The sequence below is a fragment of the Mustela nigripes genome, chromosome 12, assembly GCF_022355385.1.
Source record: "Mustela nigripes isolate SB6536 chromosome 12, MUSNIG.SB6536, whole genome shotgun sequence".
NCBI classification, from domain to species: Eukaryota; Metazoa; Chordata; class Mammalia; order Carnivora; family Mustelidae; genus Mustela; species Mustela nigripes.
This window is the reverse complement of record NC_081568.1, coordinates 47658172-47682503: the sequence shown is the minus strand read 5'-3', so window position 1 is coordinate 47682503 and position 24332 is coordinate 47658172. Positions and strand designations below refer to the sequence as shown.

The 24332-nt window shown below is 46.0% G+C and overlaps 1 protein-coding gene across 3 annotated transcripts in view; it reads right to left on the bottom strand.

Moving 5' to 3' along the window:
• Positions 1–22062, bottom strand: part of CYFIP2 (cytoplasmic FMR1 interacting protein 2) — a 124502-nt gene extending 102440 nt beyond the window's left edge. For 2 of the 3 annotated variants that reach the window (XM_059417244.1, XM_059417246.1), the window contains exons 1-2: positions 21953–22062; positions 1306–1505 (exon numbers count right to left, since the gene is read on the bottom strand). In XM_059417244.1, the coding sequence (XP_059273227.1) occupies positions 1306–1422 (117 nt within the window). In that variant the 5' untranslated portion in view covers positions 1423–1505; positions 21953–22062. The other variant, XM_059417245.1, reaches the window with a different exon arrangement.
• Between the last annotated feature and the right edge of the window lie 2270 nt (positions 22063–24332).

Sequence of the window (24332 nt, the reverse complement as noted above, 5' to 3'; positions counted from 1 at the left end):
CGAGACGGGGCCCGCACCTGCTTCCCCAGGTTGCCTGAGACTTGGAAGTAAATGGGTAAACTTCAGAAACCTAACTAGCTGCTGAAAGTCAAGATGGGCATCGCTTTCATCGGCAGTTGCAGAAACACTCACCTGAGGCTGCAGATGCTTACATACAAGGACGATAACTGTGGCATTTTTGGTGACAGAAAAAACTGGAAACCATCCAAACGTCCATTAACAGCAAAAGGCTAAATAAGTCATAGTATATCCACACGATGGACTTAAAAGTCGTGGTTAAAAATAAAATGGTGGCATTGCAGTATTGTCATGGAAAAATACCCATAATAAATTTTAAGTTAAAAAAGCCAAATCATAGACCAATATATGTAGTATGGTTTCTTTTTTGTTTAAAAATATCTATATCTATGTATGATATATATTTATATTTATAGTAAAAAGGGGCGTGTGTGTGTGTGTGTGTGTGGTTTGTGTAGTCACAGTTACAGGGTGATTTTGATGTGTTATACTTTTCTGTATTGCTTATAATAAAAAACATACTTATGTAATCAAAAATTCAACCTGGGTTAGAAAACGTGAATAAGCCAAGTTTGTGACTTGACCCTTCAGCGAAGTTTGTGCTTAATAAAATCTACTGAACGAAATTAAAGATATATTATGCATTCATATTTAGTCTCAGTTTGCAGCCCCAGAACCTACAAAAGATCAAATACAGCTAAAAATCTGTATAACTTATTCTTTCCTCACGTGGCATACTCAACCAGCATGCCAAGACCAGAGGGGCTGTTTGCGAGGCTGACTCTAGCTACACCGATGCCCTTCCCAGCTTGCCCTCAGGTGAGAGGGGGATCGGTCATGGTTTTGAGCAATCTGATCATGGTTTGTCACAAGCTCAGGCAAAGGCAAACAATGGTGACTGGCTCCCCTGAGCCATTAGCTGCTATGGGGAGCTGAAAGCTCTTCTCACATACATGACGGAAAAGTAATTACCCAGGCAGGCTCCAGGGGTTTCTAAATTGTAATATTTAATTCATGAGATGAGAGCTGCCAAATCCTTGGTTGGTGCCGCAGCAGGAACCGCCAGGAAGGTATTTGGGGTCAGAGCGGATCAACAAGCCTTCCCCCGGGGAGGAGAACAGCCCTGGTGTACGTTTCCGAGCTAATCTATTCCTCATCCTCAGCTGCGGCAGGGCGTGAGGGACTCCATCAGCTCGGGACCTTTCACCTTTCAGAGGCAGCCAGACCCCCTCCCTGGGCCTTCAGGGCAAGCCCTCGGGGGACATCCAGGGCTCCGGGCAAGCAGACCTGGTACATGATGGAGGACGGCGGCGGCTCGATGCATGGCTGCTGGTCGGGGAGGGGCAGCTCCTCCAGCAGGTCCACGTTGGACAGGGCGTCCTCCAGGGTCACGTGGGTGGTCATGGCTGCGGTTGCCCCGTCCTGCGCCGATGGAGAGGGACGTCAGGGGCCTCCAAGGGTCTCTCAGCCTCCCCCTGGGGGGGCTCCTTCCAGAGAAGAAAGAGGGTTTACACTCACTGAGACCACTTGCACTCGCTCCTTCTTCACAAAGTGTTTGCAACTGATGCCTGATAGTTGACGATCTCTTTGCAGTTTACAAAATCCTGGGCTGTTTTTTTTTCTTTTGGAACATCTATGTCTGGACGGGGCCACCCCGCAACCCCCTGTGATCAACACAGCGGGTGGTATTTTGGCCACAGAACGGATGAGGAGGGAAGGCTCGGCACAGTCATGGGACACCCAGACAAGCACCGTGACGAAGGCCCAGCGGCCTCAGATGGGCCTGCCACTGGACACAGGCCGTGACCAGTCCCCAGCTTTGGCTACTTCTGAGGATACGCGGCCGGTCCGCACCTGAATCACTGCACAGCACCAACACCTGTGCCGGAGAAGCCACGATTCTCCACTTGAAACCAGGGCCTACGTTTTACAGGCCAAGTAAGCCAGAACTAAAAGAATTCAGACCCTAGCATGCTTAACCTTATTTGCAAAAATGGAAGTGCCATGATCTTCGTTGGCCTGGAGGGGTTTTTGTGAGGCACACCAAACAAATCAGTCCTAAAAATGGGTATTTTTGTGTCTTGGACCCTGACGGAGTGTGGTGGCTTTGACGAGAGCTGCATCGGGCAGTGAGGCTAAAGGGGATCTGAAGACGTGCTTACTTACCCAGGCCGAGCTAACTACTATTTTAAGAACTCAGCCCCCAGCAAACAGAATACTCATTTTTTTCAAAGCCTCTGTGAGACGCTGATAAAAAAAGATCATGATTTAGGCCGTAGAACAGGTTCTCAGGAGTTCCCCCAAACATGACATCCTAGAAGTCACATTCACTGATTACCATGAGTACAGTTAGAAATCAAAAATGCAGATCGCAGCCTAAAAAACACCCCTACCTATGAAGATCTGTAAAAAATACCTCAAGGCCATTTGTCATTAAAGAGGAATTCAAATAGAAATTATAAACCATTTAGGACTGAAAGAGAACATAAATAAACATCTTAAATGCATTTAGCAGAAAATAAGAAAGTAAAACTAAATGAACCTAATTTTCACTCAAAAATCTAAAAAAAAGGGGCACCTGGGTGGCTCAGTGGGTTAAAGCCTCTGCCTTCGGCTCAGGTCATGATCCCAGGGTTCTGGGATCCACACTGGGCTCTCTGCTCCACAGGGAGCCTGCTTCCTCCTCTCTCTGCCTGCCTCTCTGCCTACTTGTGATATCTGTCTATCAAATAAATAAATAAAATCTTAAAAAAAAAATCTAAAATAAGAAATCAACCCAAAGAAATGAGAGTGAAGGCACTGATCATTACAAAAGCTGAAATAAATGAAGCAAAGAACAAAACAAAGAGCAGACTAGGTGAACGAAAGTCTAAAAACTGAGTTTCATACGATTAATAGTAACAGCGAGCTGCCCCTTTAGCACACTTGGATAAGGAAACCAACAGAAAGCCCACTGTGCTGACGGTCTGAGCACCCCTCCCTTCCCCAATCTCAGGCAAGTGTGAGACAGGCTTGCAGGCTAGAGTTCTGAAGTGTCAGAAAATGTGTCTTGATTGCTTGTCAGGAAATGTGGTATCCAACACGAGGGCAGAGAAGGGTCACGGACATGACTGCTGGGTATAGGGGCTGCAGAGTGTACCCCAGGTCATGTTGCCCCAAACCAGTGTCTCCTTCCGGCCCATGGCTGGGAGGGCAGGTCAGGGCTGAGCAGCTAGTGTTGCTGCACCCATCACTGAGTCTTCTAGCAACACCTCCCCATCATGCCTGGGACAACAGCAAAGGCCATAGCCAAGGAGGGCTTGAGGAGCCCAGAAGTGACTTCCCCTCTGTTCTCTTCAGGCACTCAGCCTCATGGGGGTGGTTTTAGGTCCTCTCCATACCTACGCTTCTTCCTGTTCTCTCCCCTGAATTTGAAGTGTGGTATCCAGTTCTACAGCAAAACCATTTGCCAACCAACACACAAAAAATTGTCTCCCTTCTTACATTAGTTTTATGTTCATTTTATAGGAAGGACTAATAATTTTATAGAGCATAATGATCTACAAGCACCAAAGCCCTAAGAACCTTCTTCATTAATTAAAATAATAATAGTAGTAGCAGCAGTAGTAGTAGTAGTAGTAATAAAGCCAACATATCTTTACCCTTTATGCTCTGCCAAGCATTCCCCTATTTTAACTTTGCATGGACCCTACAAAGGTAGGTGCTATGATTATTCCCATTTTACAGAAGAGCCAACAGAAGCTCAGAACTGAAGTAATTTCACAAGGTCAAGTGCTGAAAAGTGTGGGGCTGGGGCTGGAATCTAGATGTCTCCAGCTCCAGATCTGGGGTTTCCTTCCAAGTGCTGAGATTCACATTGCAAGTCTGTATGTACTGACACAAGGTCCATCTCCATGCTAGGTCTTCTCTTGAAAAAAATATTTTTTTACTTTTTTATTTGACAGAGACAGAGAGAGCAGAATCAGGGGGAAGAGGCAGGCAGAGGGAAAAGGGAGAAGTAGGCTTTCCGCTGACAGGGAAGCCCGATCCTGGGGTCCTGACTAGATCTCAGGACAGCAAGATCATGACCTGAACCGAAGGCAGACACTTAACCGACTGAGCCACCCAGGGGCCCTGAGCTAAGTCTTTTCAATTGTAGGTGCTTATGCCAAAGTACTACAGGCACAGCATTTTTTTTTTAAGATTTATTTATTCATTTATTGATGGTGGGAGGGATAGAGTGATAGGTAGAGAGAGAATATCAAGCAGACTCCACACACAGCACAGAGCCTGATGTGGGGCTCAATCTTATGACCCCAACATCATGACCTAAGCCAAAATCAAGAGCCAGATGCTTAACCTGCTGAGTCACCCAGACATCCAGCACAGGCATGGCTTTTTAATAATAAAAGGCTTGGGCTCCATCCCTAGGACCTTAGTAAGGATGTGAAACAGCCCAAGGAAGGAAATCTGGCAATATCTAACAAACTCATATAAGCATTTCACTGTTTGACCAGTAATCACTTCTAGGGAACTATCCTAAAGACACGTCGATAAAAATGCAAAAGACATTGGCACCAGGCTATTCACCGGGGCACTACCCGCAGTAGCAAAAGTGTGCAAAATGCAAACACGCCTCAACAGAAGATTGTCTGAATAGACCATGTGCCGCCACACAGCGAGATACTAGGCAGCAGTAAATAGGAATGAGGAATCCATCTGTACACGCCAAGTCTGGGGTGATCTCCAGGATATGCTGTGTACAATACACTGTCATTTATCTAAGAAAGGAGTGATGTATACATGCACACACACATTAAAAAACAAACAATGGAAGGATAAACCACCTAATTTTAAAATCTGGCCATCCCTGGGGAAGAAGGATAAGCAGGAATATGGTTAAATGGGTAGTGATAGAGGCACGATTTCTTTGAAAATAACCCGTTATGTAGATTTGACTTTGAAACCATATATTTTATATAATTATAAAATATTTTCAAATTTAAAAAGCAACCACTCCGGGTGGCTCTGTCAGTTAAGTGGCTGCCTTTGCCTCAGGTCATGATGGCGGGGTCCTGGAATCAGCCCCACATCCAGTGCCCTGCTTGGTGGACAGTCTACTTCTCCCCCTCCCTCTGCCTGTTGTTCCTACTTGTGCTATCTTTTGGTTAAATAAATACATAAAATCTCAAAAACAAACAAACAAAAAAACAACCACTACCCGGCAAAAGCAAGATAAAACAAATTAAGGCATATGTGTATTAATTTTTGGCATAACTACACAGAAAGAACCTATTCCAAGTGATTTTTTTTTTTAAGATTTTATTTATTTATTTGAGAGAGATCACAAACAGGCAGAGGCAGGCAGAGAGAGGAAAGGAAGCAGGCTCCCCACTGAGCAGAAAGCCGGATGCGGGGCTCGATCCCAGGACCCTGGGTTCATGACCTGAGCCGAAGGCAGAGGCTTTAACCCACTGAGCCACCCAGGCACCCCTCCAAGTGATTTTAAAACTCAGAAATTTCTGGCAGAAGATAGCTTAAGAATTATGAAGAGTTGCAATAAAATATCTCAAGCTTTTTTTTTCATAAAAAATTGGTTAACTGTGGCAGTGAGAACGTTTGAATGCGCTGTAAGGTAAGACAAATTAGTGATTGTGGAATGCTCTATCATTCCTGGTGGTGCTAAGAATTGGTATTTTTGATGAGAGAAAGGACATATAAAACCAAGTCAACTATATAGCCCTGAATATGAATTTGGGGTATCAGTAGGAAGTCATCACATGTTTTGACTTTAAATATACCATATACACGCATGTTTGTATGTATGGGTATGTGTGTTTATCTCCTAGCTCTGTGCACTGAAAAGACAAGGACACAATGACCAACCCATGAGCAATGAGCACTTTTACTGCCTGGCTTTGGTCTGCAAATACTATTTCCTGCTAAAAGAACCAAAATATTGGAGAAATAGCTCAGTCCAGGTCTGGGACAAAAAATGTATACGAAAGGCTTAGAACAAGTTGTCAGAGCAGAAAGCAAAGCAGCAGCTCTCTATCTAGGACTCCCGCAGTGTGTCCAAGGGACCCAGGAGCCAACTGGAGGCAGCATCCACTGGCCAACGAAGGGGCACTGTGAGAGCACCAGTTAGTATAACTCAGTACAACGGAAGCAATATAAAATATGTGTAAATCCATGAAATCATAAGGACACTTACTAAAACGTTTTTTAAAATTACTTTGTTACTGCTGGAGGATGACAGTGAACCACCTTTATGTTGAAAGTAGGCACAAAAAAGCAAAGAAGCAAACATTTAATATGCCTTTCCTATACACAATGACCACTGGGTAAACAAGAGGAATGTTCATCTCTAGAGATAGAGAAGTTCTTTTTTTTTCCCCCCAGAAATACTGACAAATAAAATATCCCTGGGTGGCTCAGTCAGTTAAGCATCTGCCCTCAGCTCAGGTCATGATCCCCAGGTCCTAGGATTGAGCCCCACACTGGGCTCCCTGCTCAGCAGAGGGCCTGTTTCTCCCTCTCCCTCTGCTGCTCCGCCTGTTTGTGTGTTCTCTCTCTCTCATTCTCTGTCAAACAAATAAAATCTTTAAAAAAAAAAAATCCCTATATTTCTAACTCCTCAAATGGATATAGGCACAGATGATCATCCACTGCTAACATCCCTAAGTGAAAGACAATCAGACATCATGTGCCTCCTGATGGAAGAGCACACCATCGCCTTACAAAGAATGCTGGACCCAAAGCAAAACACTGGAACCCAATCAAGCCCTTGACACCCACTGATAGTAAATGACCAGGACAGAAGAACACGTTAGAATATGCCACAGTGATGTAATCAGTAAAATATAATCTATGGGAAACTATGCATGACGAATGACTCAGTGTCACATAAATTCCATGGGGGTGAAAACAAGAGATCCAGGGGAAGCCATTGCCGATAGGGGACTAACAGACTGCCACAGTGTGTCCCCTTGTTTGGATCCTCTTTGAAACAAGCCATCAGAAGAAAATCGTATATAAGGAAACTGGAACATTTAAGAGTAACTGGGTTCTTGATTGTATTAAAGAAATGTGCTATTATTTTTCGGATGTGAAAATAATATCAAGGTAATATTTTAAAAGAGTTTGCATCTTTTAGAAATATCTACTAAAATATGCATAAAATGATACAGGGGTTTGCTTCCAAATAATAGTAGAGAGGGAGAAAGTGAGTAACAGAGGAAACAACCGTGAACTAGTAACTGTTAATGCTGTGTGATGCTTACACAGGGATTTATTGTATCTTTCTATTCAATGCCACATGTTTCAAAATGTTCGCGAAATCCTCAGGCTTGGTGTATACACCACCAGCTTGAACCCATCTCCCCTTCCTTCACCTTCCCTGACTCTCACTTGCCATATGATCTTCCCCTTCACCTTCCTCCTGCACCCTGGGTTTCTTCTGGACTTCACACACTTCAAAATAACTCATCGACCAGAATAACCCTAAGGTTTTCCCTTTAACACAATAACACCCCTGCACTTCCCTCGAAGAGAATCAGTAAGTGAACAGCCTACCAGCCAGTATATTAGGAGTCTTTATTTCTGTAAATGCAACCTTTCTTTTCTCCTTGTAAATACAGCTTCTTTAATGGATTCCTGTGTTTGTTTAAAGATCATTCACTGTCTCAGGGAGAAGGAAATCAGACATTTTTAACTCAAGGGCTATAAGTCATTGCCAACTCCAACTCAATCAGAAAGAAAAAAAAAGACATTCTGGAAATTTTAAGCAATACACGTGAAAATAAGGACTTGCTTTCTGGCTCAAGTGTCCTGCCTATTATGCAATCTGCCAAAGGAGAGTAAGTCTTTATATCCAGTCAATGAACACGTGGCCACTTTGCCACTTTGGAGGAGAAATTCATAAAAATATTTAAAAACGAACAGTGTTCTGGGAGAGTCACTTTACCAGGCACAGCTGCGGCCTCTCAGGGTGGGGCATTCAGAGCCGATTTAAATTCAGCATCTCTCTAAGGAGCTCGAACGCAGTGGCCTGGTTTCACCGAGGACTAACAGCACTGGGCTCCAAGGCAATCTGCTTTGGAGAAGGGCTTTAGGGGCACCCTGGCTGACATGGCTGATGGAGCCCGAGCAAGTGGGGGTAGGCCCCCAAAATGCCAGGTGGGTGCCAGGAGAACCTGGCTTGGGGAACGCAGGTGCTGACTAACCATACCCTAAACCCAGCAAAAGATCTAGAAGCAAAAAAGATCTGCATTGTCATTTCCTATTTGACTTTCTGGAAGGAAAAGGAAAAATAACAAGATCTTTTTACTGAACTGGAATACCGAGCTAAGTATAGCCTGGGTTCAAATCTGTCATCTGCCACCTACTAGCTACATAACCGTAAGTGTATTACTTAACCTCTTGAGTCTCGGTTTCCTTACCTTTAAAAGGGCAATAATTAATAACGGTCCCTGCCCTCGATGATTTATTCTGGGGATTATATAACATTACAGAATGTGGAATGCTGCCCAATAGCAGGCACAAAGTAAGCCCTTGGGAAATGTTAGCAGGCGGGTGGCCTCTTTTTAACGTGGTGAATGGATGAATCAAACATTGCCACAATTCTGTTTAAAAAAAAAAAGGAGGGGACTACTATTATCTCAGCTCTAACATCTCAACTCTATAGGTCTTTCATATTGATTTCCTCAGTCGCAATCACCCTGCAGTTTCGAGAGGACAGGTGTTATTTTTGCTGTTTTTGTAAGGAGGGCACAGGGTTACTGAGAAGTGAAAAACGTTCTTTCAAAGTCACGTGGCCAGCTGGTGGCTGAGCTAAGGGCAGAAAGCGGATATCTTGACTCCCAGTTCAATGCCCTTTCTTCTAGACCACACCTACTTTTGTACCTTTATAAAAGGTACCAAGCACTTTACTTCTTTTTTTCCCCTCCAGGTTAGCTGCTTTTTTTCCCTCCTCAAGAAGGACAAGACTCTGCCAACCTAGAAAGATTAGGTAACTGTCACCTTTGGGTCCTACAAACATCAAGAGGTCAGGAAATATTTTCCCTGCCTGTAAATCTCTCCAGCTAGAAAGCAATTAAATACATAGTTAAAAGTGATAAATATGTGAGTATTTATGTATAGAAATATTGTATAATTAAATGCGCAAGTAAATAAGTACATAGGAAATAAAAGGAGGCTTACATTGTCCCCCTAAAAAAATGTATTCTTGCACAGCATTTGACTGAGCAGGAAAAATCCAAAGAAGGAAACTGGAGTGTATTAGGCATACACACTTGGCATGTTGGGGACTGTGCAGGGACCCAGGTTTGCAGTGACAGGACGTGGGGCCACGGGTCAGTATTTCCTCTGCAACCAAGACCCTTCCACATGTCGGAGGCAGCTCTTTCACAGGTGCGGGACCCAGGCAGGCTCAGAGTCACCCGTGTGCATCTTACAGGACTTCCCAAGACCCCACCAGAATGGAGCATGTGGCTTTTCCTGAACAGTCTGGGGGTGAAGAATTTTACAAGAACATTCCACTGACCCCATGATCAAACCTTGTGGCTCCAAACCTCACTGCAGCCCACTTGGCACTTCTTTTAATGCATCACCTGGTCCATAAAATAAAGCCGTAAGTTAGGCGCTGCCCCAACGCTGACAGCAGCAAGCCTCACCGTGGTGCCTGGAGAGGAGAGGCTGAGCCATGCAGGATGGAGAGGAAACTACAAGCATGAGAGTTGGGGCCACAAAGTGCAGAAGCAGAACTCTACGTATTCCAATAGCTTAAGAAGTATCAGCAATATCATAGCACACAACCACCAAACACTTCATACACTGCCAGGATGACCCTAGGGCTCGGGGAGACCGAAGGGAATGGTTAACTCCTTAAGGAGCCTTTCTGACTCTCTTACCCACTACACAAATTCACTTTCCCCTTTGGCTCTCCTTAAAACCCAGTGTGCCCCTACTTCTGTGGCATCCATAATGCTTTATTACACCTATTACCACATCTTCTCTCCTGCCCTAAATGACAAATTTCTTGAGGGCAGGAGCTGTCTAACACCCAGCTCTCAGCACAGTTTCAAGCACACATTTGTAGCTACATAAAGATTTAGTCGATGAGTAGGTGCACCTGGGTGGCTTAGCTGGTTAAGCATCTGCCTTTGGCTCAGGTCATGATCTCAGGATTCTGGGGTCAGGCTCCGTGCTCAGCAGGGAGCGGGCAGGGAGCCTACTTCTCCCTCTGCCCCTTTTCCTGCTCGTGTTTTCCCTCTCTCTCTCCCAAGTAAAAATCTTTTTTCATGAGTAATGGCCAGGGAACCCAAGACATCAAGAAAGCCATCACTATGTCCATGATACCAGGATTTTAAAAGTGGGAACGGAGGAAAAGGAATATAAATAACAAAAAACCTGTTTATATTTTAGAAAGAACTCCTTCAAAATGGTTCAAATAGTTAACATGCGAACACTTAAAGCGAAAAGCTTCAATGTTTTGTATACAGTTATGTCTGAAATAAACTCTCTCCCTTCTCTCACGGTATGACCTGATTTCACTCATCCTTCAAGGTCGCTCATGCTAGGATGTAATTGCTCCCTTCCAGTGTTGGTGAGGCTGTGAAATAGGAAGCCTCAGACATGGCCAGTAGGAAAAGTAAAACAGTGCGGTACTTTGGGAAACTGTAGCAGTTCCTCAAATTTTAGAACAGAGAGTGACCTTGTGACACAGCAATGGCACTACTAGGTCCACCAGCAGTACCTCTCTGCTGACACGTGCTGCCTGGGAAGGGTGGCGAGTACTGATACTTCCTCTTTCCATGTCCGGGCCACCCTTACTAATTGATAATGGCTTTATTTCTCAGTGAGTCCCCAGGCAGCCTCAGAACCCTCCTCGTGAAATACAGAGGTCCAGGTGGCCACCGGACATCGATCTGCGTTTGCCCGTGAAAGAAAACACAGATGTGTAGAATGAGGTATGCGTGTGTAGGCTCCATGAGGTGACAGGCCATTTCTTAGCCGTCACTGAAAACCTCAGTGACCTTAACAGAGCTCTGAAAACAGATTAGGCACTGAGGAAGTAGCAGATGAATGCATGAACACATCTGAATCCCCTGACACAGGAGAAATGAGATGACCTGAATAGGCCATGTCTTCATTTCTAGTTTTTCCATTCCTTCTCCTTCACTACTGACAGCACAGATAACTTAAATCAATATGAAATATGCAGTCATACCCATAAACTGTCTATACAATTACTTACTTAATATTTTTGTCTATAAAGAATTTTTATGTTTGGTTTTATAAATGTATTTTAGAAGGAAGCTCAGATTACAATCACTAACAGAGAACTAGTATCACTTGGCCATAAACAAAGGGAAACTATAAACTATAAAAACAATGAAAACAATGGGTATCATCTGAAAATCACCTCACATCACTCTTGATATGTTCATGAGAGGTGGTTTATCTGGTGAGAGTGAGATGAAGAACTAGTTCGAATCCTGACTGCCACTGCTGGCTCTGTGACCTTGGGAAGATGGCATTATGCTTCTGAGCCCCAGCTTCCTTGTCTCTGATAGGAGGAAAAATAACAGTTCCAACCTTGTAGGCTTTGAAAACTGAATGAGTTAATTCATGTAAACAGCTTGCTTGGTAGAGAGTGCTCAATAAAATCTGCCCAACAAAACCAAATCCAGCATTGTATAAAAGGGATTATACATCATGACAAAGTGAGATCTATCCCAGAAATGTATGATGGGTTTAACATTAACATCCAAAAATCAATTAATGTAATAAGCCATATCATAGAATAAAGGACAAATCCCACAGGGTCATCTCAGTATATGCAGAAAGAAAAATGGATGAAGTCATACTCCTTCATGACAAAAACACTCAGCAAACTAGGAACAGAAGGGAACTTCCTCAACCTGATAATGGGCAGCTAAAACAAAACAAAATCTACAGTCAACTTCAGACTTAATGGTAAAAGACTGAATGCTTTCCCAAAATTAGGAAGAAGACAAGGATGTCTGCTCTCTCCATTTCTATTCCACATTATATTGGAGGTTCTAGCCAGTGTATTTAGGAAAGAAAAAAAATAAATAAACGGTATCCACATTAGAAAGGAAGGAGTAAAATTATCTCTATCTGCAGACACTTAATCTTATACATAGAAAATCCTTATGAAATCCACTAAAAACTATTAAAATGAACAACCATGTTCAGTAAGGTTACAGGATACAAGGTCAACACACAGATGTCAATTGTATCTCTCTATACTAACAATGCATGGTCAAAAAATGAAATCACGAAAATATTCTATTTATAACAGCATCACAAATAATACAATACTTAGGAATAAGTTTGCCCAAAAAAAGAGCATAAAATATACACTCTGAAAACTATAAAACATTGTCAAAAAATTGAAGAAGACACAAATAAATGGAAGATATCCCATTTTCATAGATTGGAAGACTTAATATTGTTAAGATGGCAGTATTCCACAAACTGATACAGATCCAGGGTGATCCCCATCAAAATCCCAGATGGCGTCTGTGAGGAAATTGACAAGCTAATCCTAAAATTCACACAGAAATTCAAAACGATCTCCCAAAAGAACAAAACTGGAGGACACCCACTTCCCAATTTCAAAACTTAGTCCAAACCTAAAGTAATCAAAACAGTGTGGAAAAAGAAAGTGTGGTATTGGTATAAAGATACAAAACAGAACTGAAATTCTAAAAATAAACCCTCATATTTATGGTCAATTGATTTTTGACAAGGGTACCAAGACAATTCAGTGGGAAAAGGATATTCTTTTCAACAAATGGTGTTGGGACACCTGGATATCCACATGTGAAAGAATGAAGCCAGACTTCTACCCGACACCACACAACAAATCAACTCAGAATGGATCAAAGACCTATAACAGCCAAAACAGTAAAACTCTTAGAAGAAAACACCGGAGTACATCTTTGTGACTTGGGAATATGCAATGACATCAAAAGTACAAGCAGTGCAATAAAAAGTAGGTTAGGTATCTTTGATTTTATTAGCTGTCTATTAATAGCATCAAAATTAAACTTAAACTTTCTGGTACCTCAGAAAACATCAACAAGAAAGTGAAAAAACAATCCACAGGATGGAAGAGACCACCCGGACGTCGTCTGCTATTTACATAGACTATACAAAGAATTCTTAAAATTCAGTAACAGAAAGGCAACCCAATCTTTAAAATGGGCAAACGACAGGAACAGACCTTGCTCTGAAGAAGATATACAAATGGGCAATAAGCACATAAAAATTATTAATATTTTTAGCCATTGGGGCAATGCAGATCAAAATCACAGTGAGTTATCATTTCATATCCATTAGAACAGCTATTCTCAAAAAGACAAGTAACAACAAATGTTGGTGAGGATGTGAAACTGGAACCCCCATACCCTGCTGAAAGGAAGGTAAAATGGTGCAGCAACTTTGGGAAACAGTTTGGCAGTCCCTCCAAGTTTCAAACACAATGTTACCAAATACAACGTTGCAACTCCTGTGTTTAATCCCAAGAGAACTGAAAATATATGTCCACATAAAAACCGGTACATAAATGTTCACAGCACCACCGTTTGTGATGGCCAAAACCTGGAAATGACTCAAATGTCCATCAGCTGAGGAATGGGTAAATAAAATATGGTATATCCCTGTTATGGAATATTATTCAGCCATAAAAAAGAATGAGGTAGAGACACATGCCACAACATGCACTTCAAAAATCTGATAAGGGAAAGAAACATAGTGTGCTTTTTAAAGGAAATGCCCAGGGTGAGCAAATCAAAAGAAACATTAAGTAATTTGTGGGTCCATAGGCTTGGGGTGGAAACTGGAGGAAATAGATGCTGCTGCTAATGGGCATGAAGGTTCTTCTTTCTGGGGTGATGAAAATGTTATAAAATCAATCACGATGACTGTTGCACAACTCTGTGAATATACTGAAAATTACTGAACCATATGCTTTAAGTGGTGAACTGAAGCGTCAGTACCAAAAAATGTTCTTATGTGCGTGAGTACTTGGGGACAGTTTGGGTATTACATATGCAGGAGTGGTACAAAGAGAGGGAGCTGGAGTAGGAGCTTGGCAAGTTTGGGAACCACGATGCTGCCTTCCGACAAGCACAGATTCCACTGAATAAAAATCACCAGAGGAAGTGGGACAGAACCAGAGAGCAACAGACACACCCATCCAAAGGACCCCATGGGGCAGCCCCTAGACCGAAGGACAAGCTGGACCACCGTGGGGCAGGGCCCAAACCAGCAGCACCCCAAACCCCTCAAGTTGGTTGCACTGCCATCTGTTGAGGGGGTGGGGGGCTGCCCCACCCTGGGGAAGAGACTGCTCAGACAGCAACAGCCTCTGAGATGGGGGAATGGGCTTTGAGGTTTAGAATGAGAAAAAGACCAGTTTGTAGTCCTCCTCCTTCCTTCTTTCTGCTGGGAGTGTGTGGGGGGGGGGGGAGGGGTGGGCACTGAGGCTGAGAGATTAGACAGACCAGTGCAAGGTCACTTAGCTAGTTAGGGGCGGAGCTGGGGTTAACACAGTAACTTCCCCGGAAGATAGGAGGATCTGATACACTAACAGATAGGACAGAGCTGTTTAAAAAAAAAAAAAAAAAAAAAAGTGGTATTAAATAGGAAGGAAGGAAGGGGAAGGGAGAAAATTCTAACTCTGCAATAAAACAAAAAAGCTATGTAGGAAAGGAGATAAATCAAAGGACATTACCTATCTTTTTAGTGATCATCATTTACATGTCTTAATAATATAGATGCTTCAGACATGATTTAGGTTGAAACAGAGCTCTCGCAGTGGCACCTGGGTGGCTCAGTGGGTTAAGCCTCTGCCTTCAGCAAAGGTCATGATCTCACAGTCCTGGGATCCAGCCCCACATCAGGCTCTCTGCTCAGCAGGGAGCCTGTCTCCCCGCAAGCCCCACCCCCCATCTGCCTCTCTGCCTACTTGTGATCTCTATCAAATAAATAAATAAAATCTTAAAAAAAAAAAAAAAAAAGCCAGAGCTCTCACTATATTGGGAGATGGGGACAGGGGAGGGAGGTGAATGGTATAAGAAAGCGAAGTCTTCATCTATCACAGCAGGAAGTAAACAGACAATGCATAGAGCAGATAAATCAAAAAATGGCAGCGTAAGCATATTCCTAAGAGATCTGGAAGCACGAGCTGGGAGAAACAGTGAGTTAGAAGTGACAGCCTCTCCGGGGAGGTGGGCACTGGATGGCTATTTTCATTATGCGTCTTTGCACACTATTTGATCTTTTGTTTTTGCTTTTTAAAGATTTCATTTATTGATTTGACAGAGATAGAAACAGTGAGAGAGGGAGAAGCAGGCTTCCTGCCAAGCAGGGAGCCCGATGTGGGGCTCCATCCCAGGATCCTGGGATCATGACCTGAGCTGGAGGCAGCTGCTTAACAACTGAGCCACCCAAGCACCCCACTATTTTGAAAGCATGTATTGCGTTGATCAAAATTTTTAAATTTAAAGACAACAAACCAAGGCCTCCTTCCTAGCATCTCTGATGCCATCTGGCCAGTCGCTAGCACTGTCTTCAGGCAGCCTTCCCTCCTGGACTCCCTCACTGCAGGTCTTCTGGGACAGAGACCCCCATCCCCAGCAGCTTCTCTCCACACAAGGGACAGAAGGACAGAGCAGAGAAGTCCACGCCTTGGGCCTCTGGAGAAGGCCTACCCTCCTGGTTGCTTACAGCGAAGAGAAAGACTCTGGCTGGGTTAGAGACATTGCCACCCCACCTCCTGCCGGCCGTTTTACCCAGCTGCTTCCTGTGTTGTCAGTGTTGAGGGTTGAGGGGGCCTTTCCGTTGATAACCCAACAGGGCAGGGCAGATCCCATCCTCTGGCGGGGCGGGAGGCGGGGGTGGGGTGGGGTGGGCAGTCATGTCTCTGAGAGCAGCTTGCCAGCTTGCCGATCTGCTCCCAGTGGGGCCTCCTGGGACAATCCACCACGTGAGGGGTGCCAACGTGACCTCTGTCTGGGGAGAGGAGCTGCGTCTCAGCAGCACCTGCTCAAACTCAGGAAGAGAAGCCAGTCACCCTGCGTCTGCCCTGGAAACAAAGAGCGAAACGGCAAGTTCAGCCACAAGAGCAGACGGTGCAGGCCTGTTTCACGAGGCTGCAGCTCGACTATGGCTCCAACTGAAGACCGACTTAGGCCCTGGAATCGCATCTTCACTCCCTCTACAAAGGTCATTTCCTTGCCGGTGAGACAGGAAGGTTGGTCGGGCGGTGGTTCTCTACTGTGATGCCAAAAAAGTCCCTTGTCAAGATTCTTATGGGCAACTTTTACCTAGTGACAGTTTAAGTATGAGGTTTGCAAACAAGGTACTTTTTATTACATGCTTGGGAGAGCTCCAAGGGCTCCCATGTTACCCCTGCTGGCAGGTATATCTCTTTCCCTGAGTGGGGGTGCATTGGGGAGGGGCTGGCTGTGGCTGTGGTGGGCTGAGCATGTCAATATTGTCCACGTCCAACTCGAAAAACAAAAGTGACATTGGCAGCCGACGGATCCTCCATGCCAAGGGCTTCCTTCAAGACCACGGTTCTCTAACATGGACACCCACTCTGGCCAAGATGTATGAGAGGTCATGAACCTGCCCATGAGCATTCTTGCCTTTGCTCCAACTCTCTCCACTCTCCAATAGACTGTTCTCTCTCCTTCTGGAATCCTACCCTTGACCACTGTCAAGGCCCAATTCAAGATAGGCCTCCATGAAGTTGTGAACAGCCAAACTCCACTAAACTTCCATTTCTCTGGATTCTTAAAGTGCTCAGTCTCAGCGTTCACAACTTCCTACTGCATTATAAATTGCTTTATGTGTTCACTATTCTTTGGATCACCAAAACCAGGAATAGTCTTTTTTTTGTTTTTTTTTTTAGTTCCACCCATAGCCCTAGTACAGATCAGGGTACATTCTACACATTATTTACTTAATAAGCACTACAGGAACAACTTGTTGACTACATTGGCAAGTGGCCCAAATTCATGTCTTCCGGTAAAAAAAAATTTTTTAACTTAAAACATTATAGTCCTCTATGATATCACATCTAAGTCAGCCTTATTGCTAGAAGACTCTGAGGGGACTTCTTTAGAGCATACCGATCTCACCTTAACCCATAAGACACAGGTCCTTATTTTTCTTTCCCATGTGACAGTATAATATACTTGAAGGATGACGGACAACCCCTAGTCCTGAATTCTTTTCTCACCCTTCATAACTTGCCAAATCAGTCTTAAGACGTCACGATTTAAAAACACAAATTGGCTTTCTCGGGTATCCCTTCACTTAATACTGGGTTACTGAGTATCTTCTGTGAGGGTCAGCTCTGCAGATTCTCTGGTCTCAGAAAGTAAGACAACCCTCTCATTCATCCCCAGCTGATTTCTTATTCCACCCACAGAGGCAGCTGTTCCAAACCTCCGGAAGTCTCCTGAACTTTCCTAACCAGTCTGCCACCTTTACTTTCTGCAGAGGACATCATCTCCTCCCTTATTTAGAAGACAGAGACCATACAATATGGACATACTAAACATCCTTCTATCCCATGAAGAGATTAAAATCTGAGAACCACAGCTCTAAGATGACCTAATGATGATGCGAACACACAATCAAAAGGCCCACTGATGAAGTCATCACTGGGTCCTTCTCTGGTATCTCTCCAGAAGGTCACATTTACTTCCCTCTCTCCTTGCACTACTTCTGAGTTGCTGTAAGTCTAGCCATATGCCACTCAGCCAGAAGGGTACCTGTAAGAAATTCTGCCTGAACCTCAGCTCTACCTTCTCAGAGCAATCTCTTTCAAGGATCTTGCACTGAACTGGTTTCCTCCTCTACTGCCAGGGCCCAAGAAGTACGGCTTGAATGGTCTTCCTTTGAGGCACACCACACACAGCCCTTGGCATAACGGCCATGGCTAGGAAGCCAGTATCCAAACTCTGCATCCTGGGAGGCGCCCCACCCCCACTGACTGAAATCTGAAATGTCTTTGTACAGACAAGGCCATCCAGGGGCCGTGACAGAATCTGTGAATCACACAGTGCCTTTCAGTGTCCCCTTGGCTTGCTGTTACAGAGAGGCCACAGATTTGTCTTCTTAAGTTGACACACAATATATAATTAATAACTTGTTCCTCTAGGAATAAAGGGCAGTCCTCCCAAAGAGCCACACATTCAGAAACCTCTTTCTCTTCTGTTTCCATGGCCTTTTCTTCTAGGACTGGGATTTATAGACATTATCTCATCTGCAGGCTCCTGTGGCAACAGGTAGGTAACAGGCTGGGCACGCTGCTTTCCCGTGGCCAATTCGGAAAGTCAGAGAGAGGCAGTGCAGGATTTAAAGGCACACAGCAAGTCGAGGATAACTCCTGTGTCCGAAGGCCACGACACTGCTCTGTCTGCCTGGGAAGTGAAGCATGCCCTTAACATTTTTGGCTGATTGCAAAATGCTAAATGCACACAGAAGGAAATTTCCTTCCTGACCTCTCTTTGTGTGTTGAAATGTGAGAACTACCTCTGGGCTTGGGCTCAGTGTACTCCCTCCCCTTCTTTCTGCCTACTCAAGTTATATGCACTTGAGTAGTGAGCTGCTCAAGAGCACTTCCTACCTGAAGGCCTTTACTGATAGCGCATCCTATCACTCTCGTGGCTACCTTTTGCAGGTAACCCTGCCGGGGCTAGCCAACTCCCCGTTGGAAAAGCAAAATCCAGGAAGGCCCTGGAGGTAGAGGAGTGGGAAGAGCTATGGATTGACTACACACATGAACCATATTCTTAAGGATTATGTAATTAGTACATTAAAATAATAAATACATGGGCACCTGGGTGGCTCAGTTGGTTAAGTGTCTGCCTTCGGCTCAGGTCATGATCCCAGGCTCCTGGGATTAAGTCCCACATCGGGCTCCCTGCTCATGGGGAGTCTTCCTGTCCCTCCCCCTCTGCCTCTACCCCCTGCTAGTGCTCTATCTGTCTTTCTCTCTCTCACTCTCCATATCTCAAATAAAATAAAATCTTCAAAATAACCAATAAATACATAAATGGAATAGCACTTCACTATGTGCTAGACACTCTACTCAACATGTTCGTGTGTCCCTCACTTAAAAAGAGCACCCAGTGAAGGACCAGCTCCTTCCCCACCTCTGCTGGCTTCCCAGTCACTGCCCAGCATGCTTCACTACCAAAACAGGTCTATCCTCTAGAACCTAGGCACGGGTGTGCTCCTCGGAATGACAAGACCGAAGGCCTGTTACAAAGGCTCCAATGAAGTGACCGATGTCTGGTTTCATCAAGTACAAGTGAATAATTAATACTTGCTAGTAAAGAAATAGACTCGTTGTTATGGTGGCCACACGGAGGCTACAAAAGACCATTTTGTGAAGTTCTTGGTGGATCCCTGAGGCCAAAAGCAGCCAAAAGAAACCTCTCTGAGTTGAGAGTATAGGCCAATCCTCAAATGTAGGGACCAGAGCCTGTGCTGTTTTCCAGGAGTGCTGTTTCCAATGCTAATTAGCTTGTTGCTTATTCATCACCTCATTCAGCTTGCTGGTCAATGACAGCAGTGGAGGCCCACGGAACTCCCAAGAGGGCACAATTTATCAGAGGGGACGTGGAGTTTTCTCCTGGGGTGCTTTTCCAGATTTTAAATTCATGTCTACCTTTTCTGGGCCAGCCTCCGATTTGATTTGAGAAAAACTCTCCAACCCTACTGGATCATATACCCCATTCTTGGCCTAATGCCCTAAAACAAGTATTTCCTTTTCCACTTTCAGCAGGGACAGAACAAGGCAGTCTTGGGTGCCTCCAGAACTGGTGAGAACTGGCCAGGAAATATAATAAAGAACCTTAGTGAGCAGAGAGCTAATGCCCACAGCCAGAGGCTCAGTGTTCAGAACTAGGCAGAAGTACTAGCTTTGTAAGCAACAACACACTCTTCTTGTGGCCTCGTAACTGCCCGGGCAGATGGCAGCCAGTGTCAGTGAGTAACTCTCTATAGGGAAGTTTTACCCTCCCCCCCCCCAAGTGGATACTGGGTGCTCCACACATACCTTCCAGTGACAGTAACCCCTAGCCAGTGACACATAAACATGCTCCTACAGTACTTCTGCCCCAGCAGCAAACGGAGCTGACCACCGCTAATTACTGCCATTTCAGTGAGCTGTTCCCCAAATTGCTACCCAGTTCCCCGTTCCTACTCACAGCCCACTGCCTGAAATTCCACCGCTAGAGATATCAAATATGTTGACTTAAAGCTTTGTTTTCCATTCAAATGCCTCCTGGCCTCTGTTTCCTTTCCAGTTAAGTGACTTCTAAAGGACCTGCTCTGCATCGAATGGCAAATTCTTTTGTATTTAGCTCTTAAAAGATAAACATGTTCACTGGCTCCTTTCTTGAAAATTTTTGACACAGGAGAATGGGGGAAGCACAGAACACGGAGGTGGAGGTGGGAGACCTCAGGGAGCATCACAGAGAAGGTCTTATGATGCTGAAACAGACTTCACGGCTTTTGCAATCTTGCTCAGGGATATGGACCTAGAAATTTGCACTCTAACATCTGTAATCTCCGGGGTTAGCAGCATGGCTCCCAACAGGGCCTGTGCCCAAAAGTAAGTAAGGTAAGACACAATGCCCTAAGGGAGACATAGGTAAAAGGTAGAAAAGTGGAGTATGAGAACGAGCACTCCCCTAATTCGTTCCTCATGTCTGCAGGACAGCCCCAGTCTCCTCATCCACGCCAGGAAGGCACAAGCACTTGGGAGCTAGCAGGAAAAGATCCTTGCCACCTTTTTGTCCTGGCTGGAAGGGGAGCAGATGGCCCATCAGCCCTAGGTGAGTGTTTCTGCTGGGCTGGAGACACTAGGGAAGCAGAGGTCAAAGTCAGATTCCCTGGGCTGGGAAGGGCCAGGGCAGTGCCAGTGTTCTTTCCTGCCATGTTCTCCTCAGCACAGAGAACCATACTCCTGTCGGACCATGCTTCCTGCCCCCACCCCCACCCCTAAACAGAGAGCACCCCCTTTTCTTCCTTTTCACCCACCCATCGAGGGGGAGGGCTGTCCTGAAAAGCAGAAGCTACAACAGACAGGTAGGCAATCTTTCCGGTTCTCCAGAGCTCAAGAAAATCCAACCTTTTCCCCAGGAGTCAGCCCACTCATCCCCTTCCCCCTGTCCTCCCCCGCCCACAGCCAACCGGCTGGGGGAGTGATGCCAGTGTAGGCCAGGAGGCTTCAAAGCGGGTCAGACTTGCCTTCTCCCTCATTAAATCCCCCACCCCCGAACACTGGCGCTCCGACCTTCGCCCCACCCATCTCTCGTTCACCGCAGGGCGCTGTGTGCCCCAGGCGTCTGCCAAGCAGGCCCACGCGGCTCTCGCTGGCCCTGGAGCAGGTGATGGTGGCCTCGGCGGCAGAGGCGGCGGCCGGCGCTCTGCAATACCTGGGCTCGGGGATGTCAAGCCGCCGGGCTCGCGGCTGAGGCAGGTGTCTCCCGTGCTCGGGATTAGCGCCGCTTCCTCTCCGGCCCGCGGCTCCGGCCCAGGCCGCGCACCTGCTGCTGCTGCTGCTGCTGCTGCCGCTGCCGCTGCCGCTGCCACTGCCGCCGCCGCGCCCGAGCTCCGCCCGAGCTGCGTTGAGTGTCCGCGCCTCCTCGCAGGGGGTCCGCGCCCCGGGGCCCAGGGTGGGCTGGAGGGCTAAGGGGGCCGCGCAGGGCCTGGAGTCCAGCCTCCAGGGGCTTGGTGGGGGAGGGAGGCCGCGCTAGCCTGAGCGCCGCGCCGAGCGCCCCCCTCGGGCTGGGAGAAGGGGCGCCGGCCCCTAGCGCATCCTCACGGCCGCATCGACGTCCCCCGCAGCATCCCGGTCCCCATGCCGGCCCCGAGGCCTGAGAGCGCCGCTTACCTGGGTCTGCGGCAGGTCCAGGGGAGCAGCCCAAGGCTACGGCGGGGCCCCGCGCCGGGGCGCAGGATGCTCTGCCCGGCTGGGCTCGGCTCGGCCGGCCGCGGCGCTCGGCCCCGCCCTCGGCCCCGCCCCCCTGCCCGCCGCGGCTCCTCCCAGCGCGCCGTGCCGGCCCCTCTGCCGCCGCGGCTGTCACACAAAGAGCAGGAAATGGCTGCGGCGAGGGGCGCACCGCCGGCGCATCCCCGACCTGCACCCCGGCTGCTGCCCCAGGACAGCCAGCCGCGCGGCCCTCGGGATGGGGAAGGGAGAGAGGACCTGCCGCCAGGTCTCGCATGCCTGGGAGCCACACCTGCGGCAGTGGGAGGGCGGAAGCTCTGGGCTCGGTCCGGGTCTCATCGATCTCACGTTATTTCCAAGTGCTCATTTATCTACCTAATATTTATTGAGCAGCTATTTTGTTCCGAGCCCCGTGCCAGAAGCTGAGTATGCACTGGTGTACTGCCCTTTTGGAGCCTGTCATCTACCAGGAGAGGCAGGGCGTAAATTAACCTAGTACTGTGCAGTTACAGCTGGAAGAAGTTCTGCGAAGGAAAGAAATAGGGTGAAATGATGGAAAATAGAGCTGAGGTTTGGGGAGAGGGGACTCCCACCAACTGAGTCTGGTCCCCAGTGCTGCGCCTCTGCTCAGGAATACCTTCTCGGTTCCTTGGAGTCAAATCCCTGAAGCTACCGCCTCTTAAGCAGGGACCTGCCTCAGCTTCATTCAAGAATTGCCTAATGGACAAAAAGGAACACACACGGTGGCAGGAGGAACCTGAAAGGACAGGCAGGCACCTTTCTCTTCAAGGCTTATCTGCCATTCAGGGCTGGCCAAAGAAACGGTTCTCCCTGAGCTGCAGCCTGGTGGACCTGCGGATCGAACCTCCAGACCCCTTGCTCAAGTCACTTCAACAGTCTTGTTCCTGAGAAGCCTCCGTTACTAGAAAGTGAGGAATAATAATTGCCCTTCTTACCTCACAGGTAGACACACTGGAAAGCATTTGAGACATTTGAATGTGTGTGTAGATATAAAAGATAAAGTCCTGTTATAAGGGAAGCTTTCTGAAATGTTTGTGTATGGCCCACAAATTTATACTTAATCACTTAGCTGTTCCTGTTAGGGGCTATTTATAGAGGAGCCGTATTACCCGAGCCTCTAGCAAAGGACTTGCGAAGTCTTTGCCCTCACTGATCTCATACCATTTCCCAGACATTCAGAATTCATGATCCTTTATGGTTTGATGTTACATCACTCATTCTAATTTAAATTGCTATTTCAGAAAGGATGACTTATCTATATATGCACACACACACATTTCTGTCCCTGTGAGAAAGCTGTGGAGGTGTTTGTGGAGGATGGCTTTAAAAACTGAACTGGTTTCTTTCTTTTCCTTCCTTCCTTTCTTTCTCCTCCCCTCCTTCCTCCCTTCCTTTTCATTTCTCCCTTTCTTTTTTAATTTTCCATTTTCTACTGTGATCCTTAGGATTTTGAGTGTCAGTGATTACAATTGTATAACAAGAGAGATTGGATTTTCATTCTAAAGGGACAACTATTTTGGATATTGTAGATTTCTGGAAGACATATTTCTCCCTGTTGTTCCTTTCCTGTCTTTTCACCTTTCAAGAACAAGTTGCTTAAAAGAAACAAAGAGACCATTACATATATACTTGTTGAGATCTTAGGCAAAAATAATTCCCTGACCCCTGATTTCCATTTGCTTATAAGGGGAAGCAAACCACTATGTTGGAAATCCAGAGGCTTGCCTTTTGGTCCCAGTTTTGCAACTAAGTGACTGTAGGCAAGTCACTTCACCTGTTTCCTCCTCTATACGGTGAAGTAAGACGGATATATTCCAAACTCCTTCTGCATGTAGAAAATCACATAAGTTAAAATAAAAGACGTGCTCCTGCCCTGCTTAAAGGACTTCACTAGCTCCCCATTGTTCTCAGTGTGGAGCCCAAACTCCTTAACCAATGGCCCACAGGAGTCTTTCTTCGTGATCTAGCATCTACCTCTCTCCAGTCTCTTCTGTTGTGAGCAAGCTCTTTGCTTTTAGCTAAAAGCAATCTTTTAGGTTCCCAAATCTGCTGTGTTAGGCCTTTGTGTAAGCTGGGCTTTTGCTTAGAATGGTCTATCCTCCTTTCCCTCCCACTTCTGCACTTGCCCCCAGTTTGCTGCCTAACTTCTATTCATTCTTCTGGGATCCATTTACCTGTCTGTTCCTTCAAGCTCCCTTCTTGTCTGCATTAGGCTAGGGTTAGTCATTCATGCACCCAGAGCCCCCTCGACTTCCTCTGTCATCCCCCCTTGGTGTGCTGTGTGGTGATTGCTGACATAATT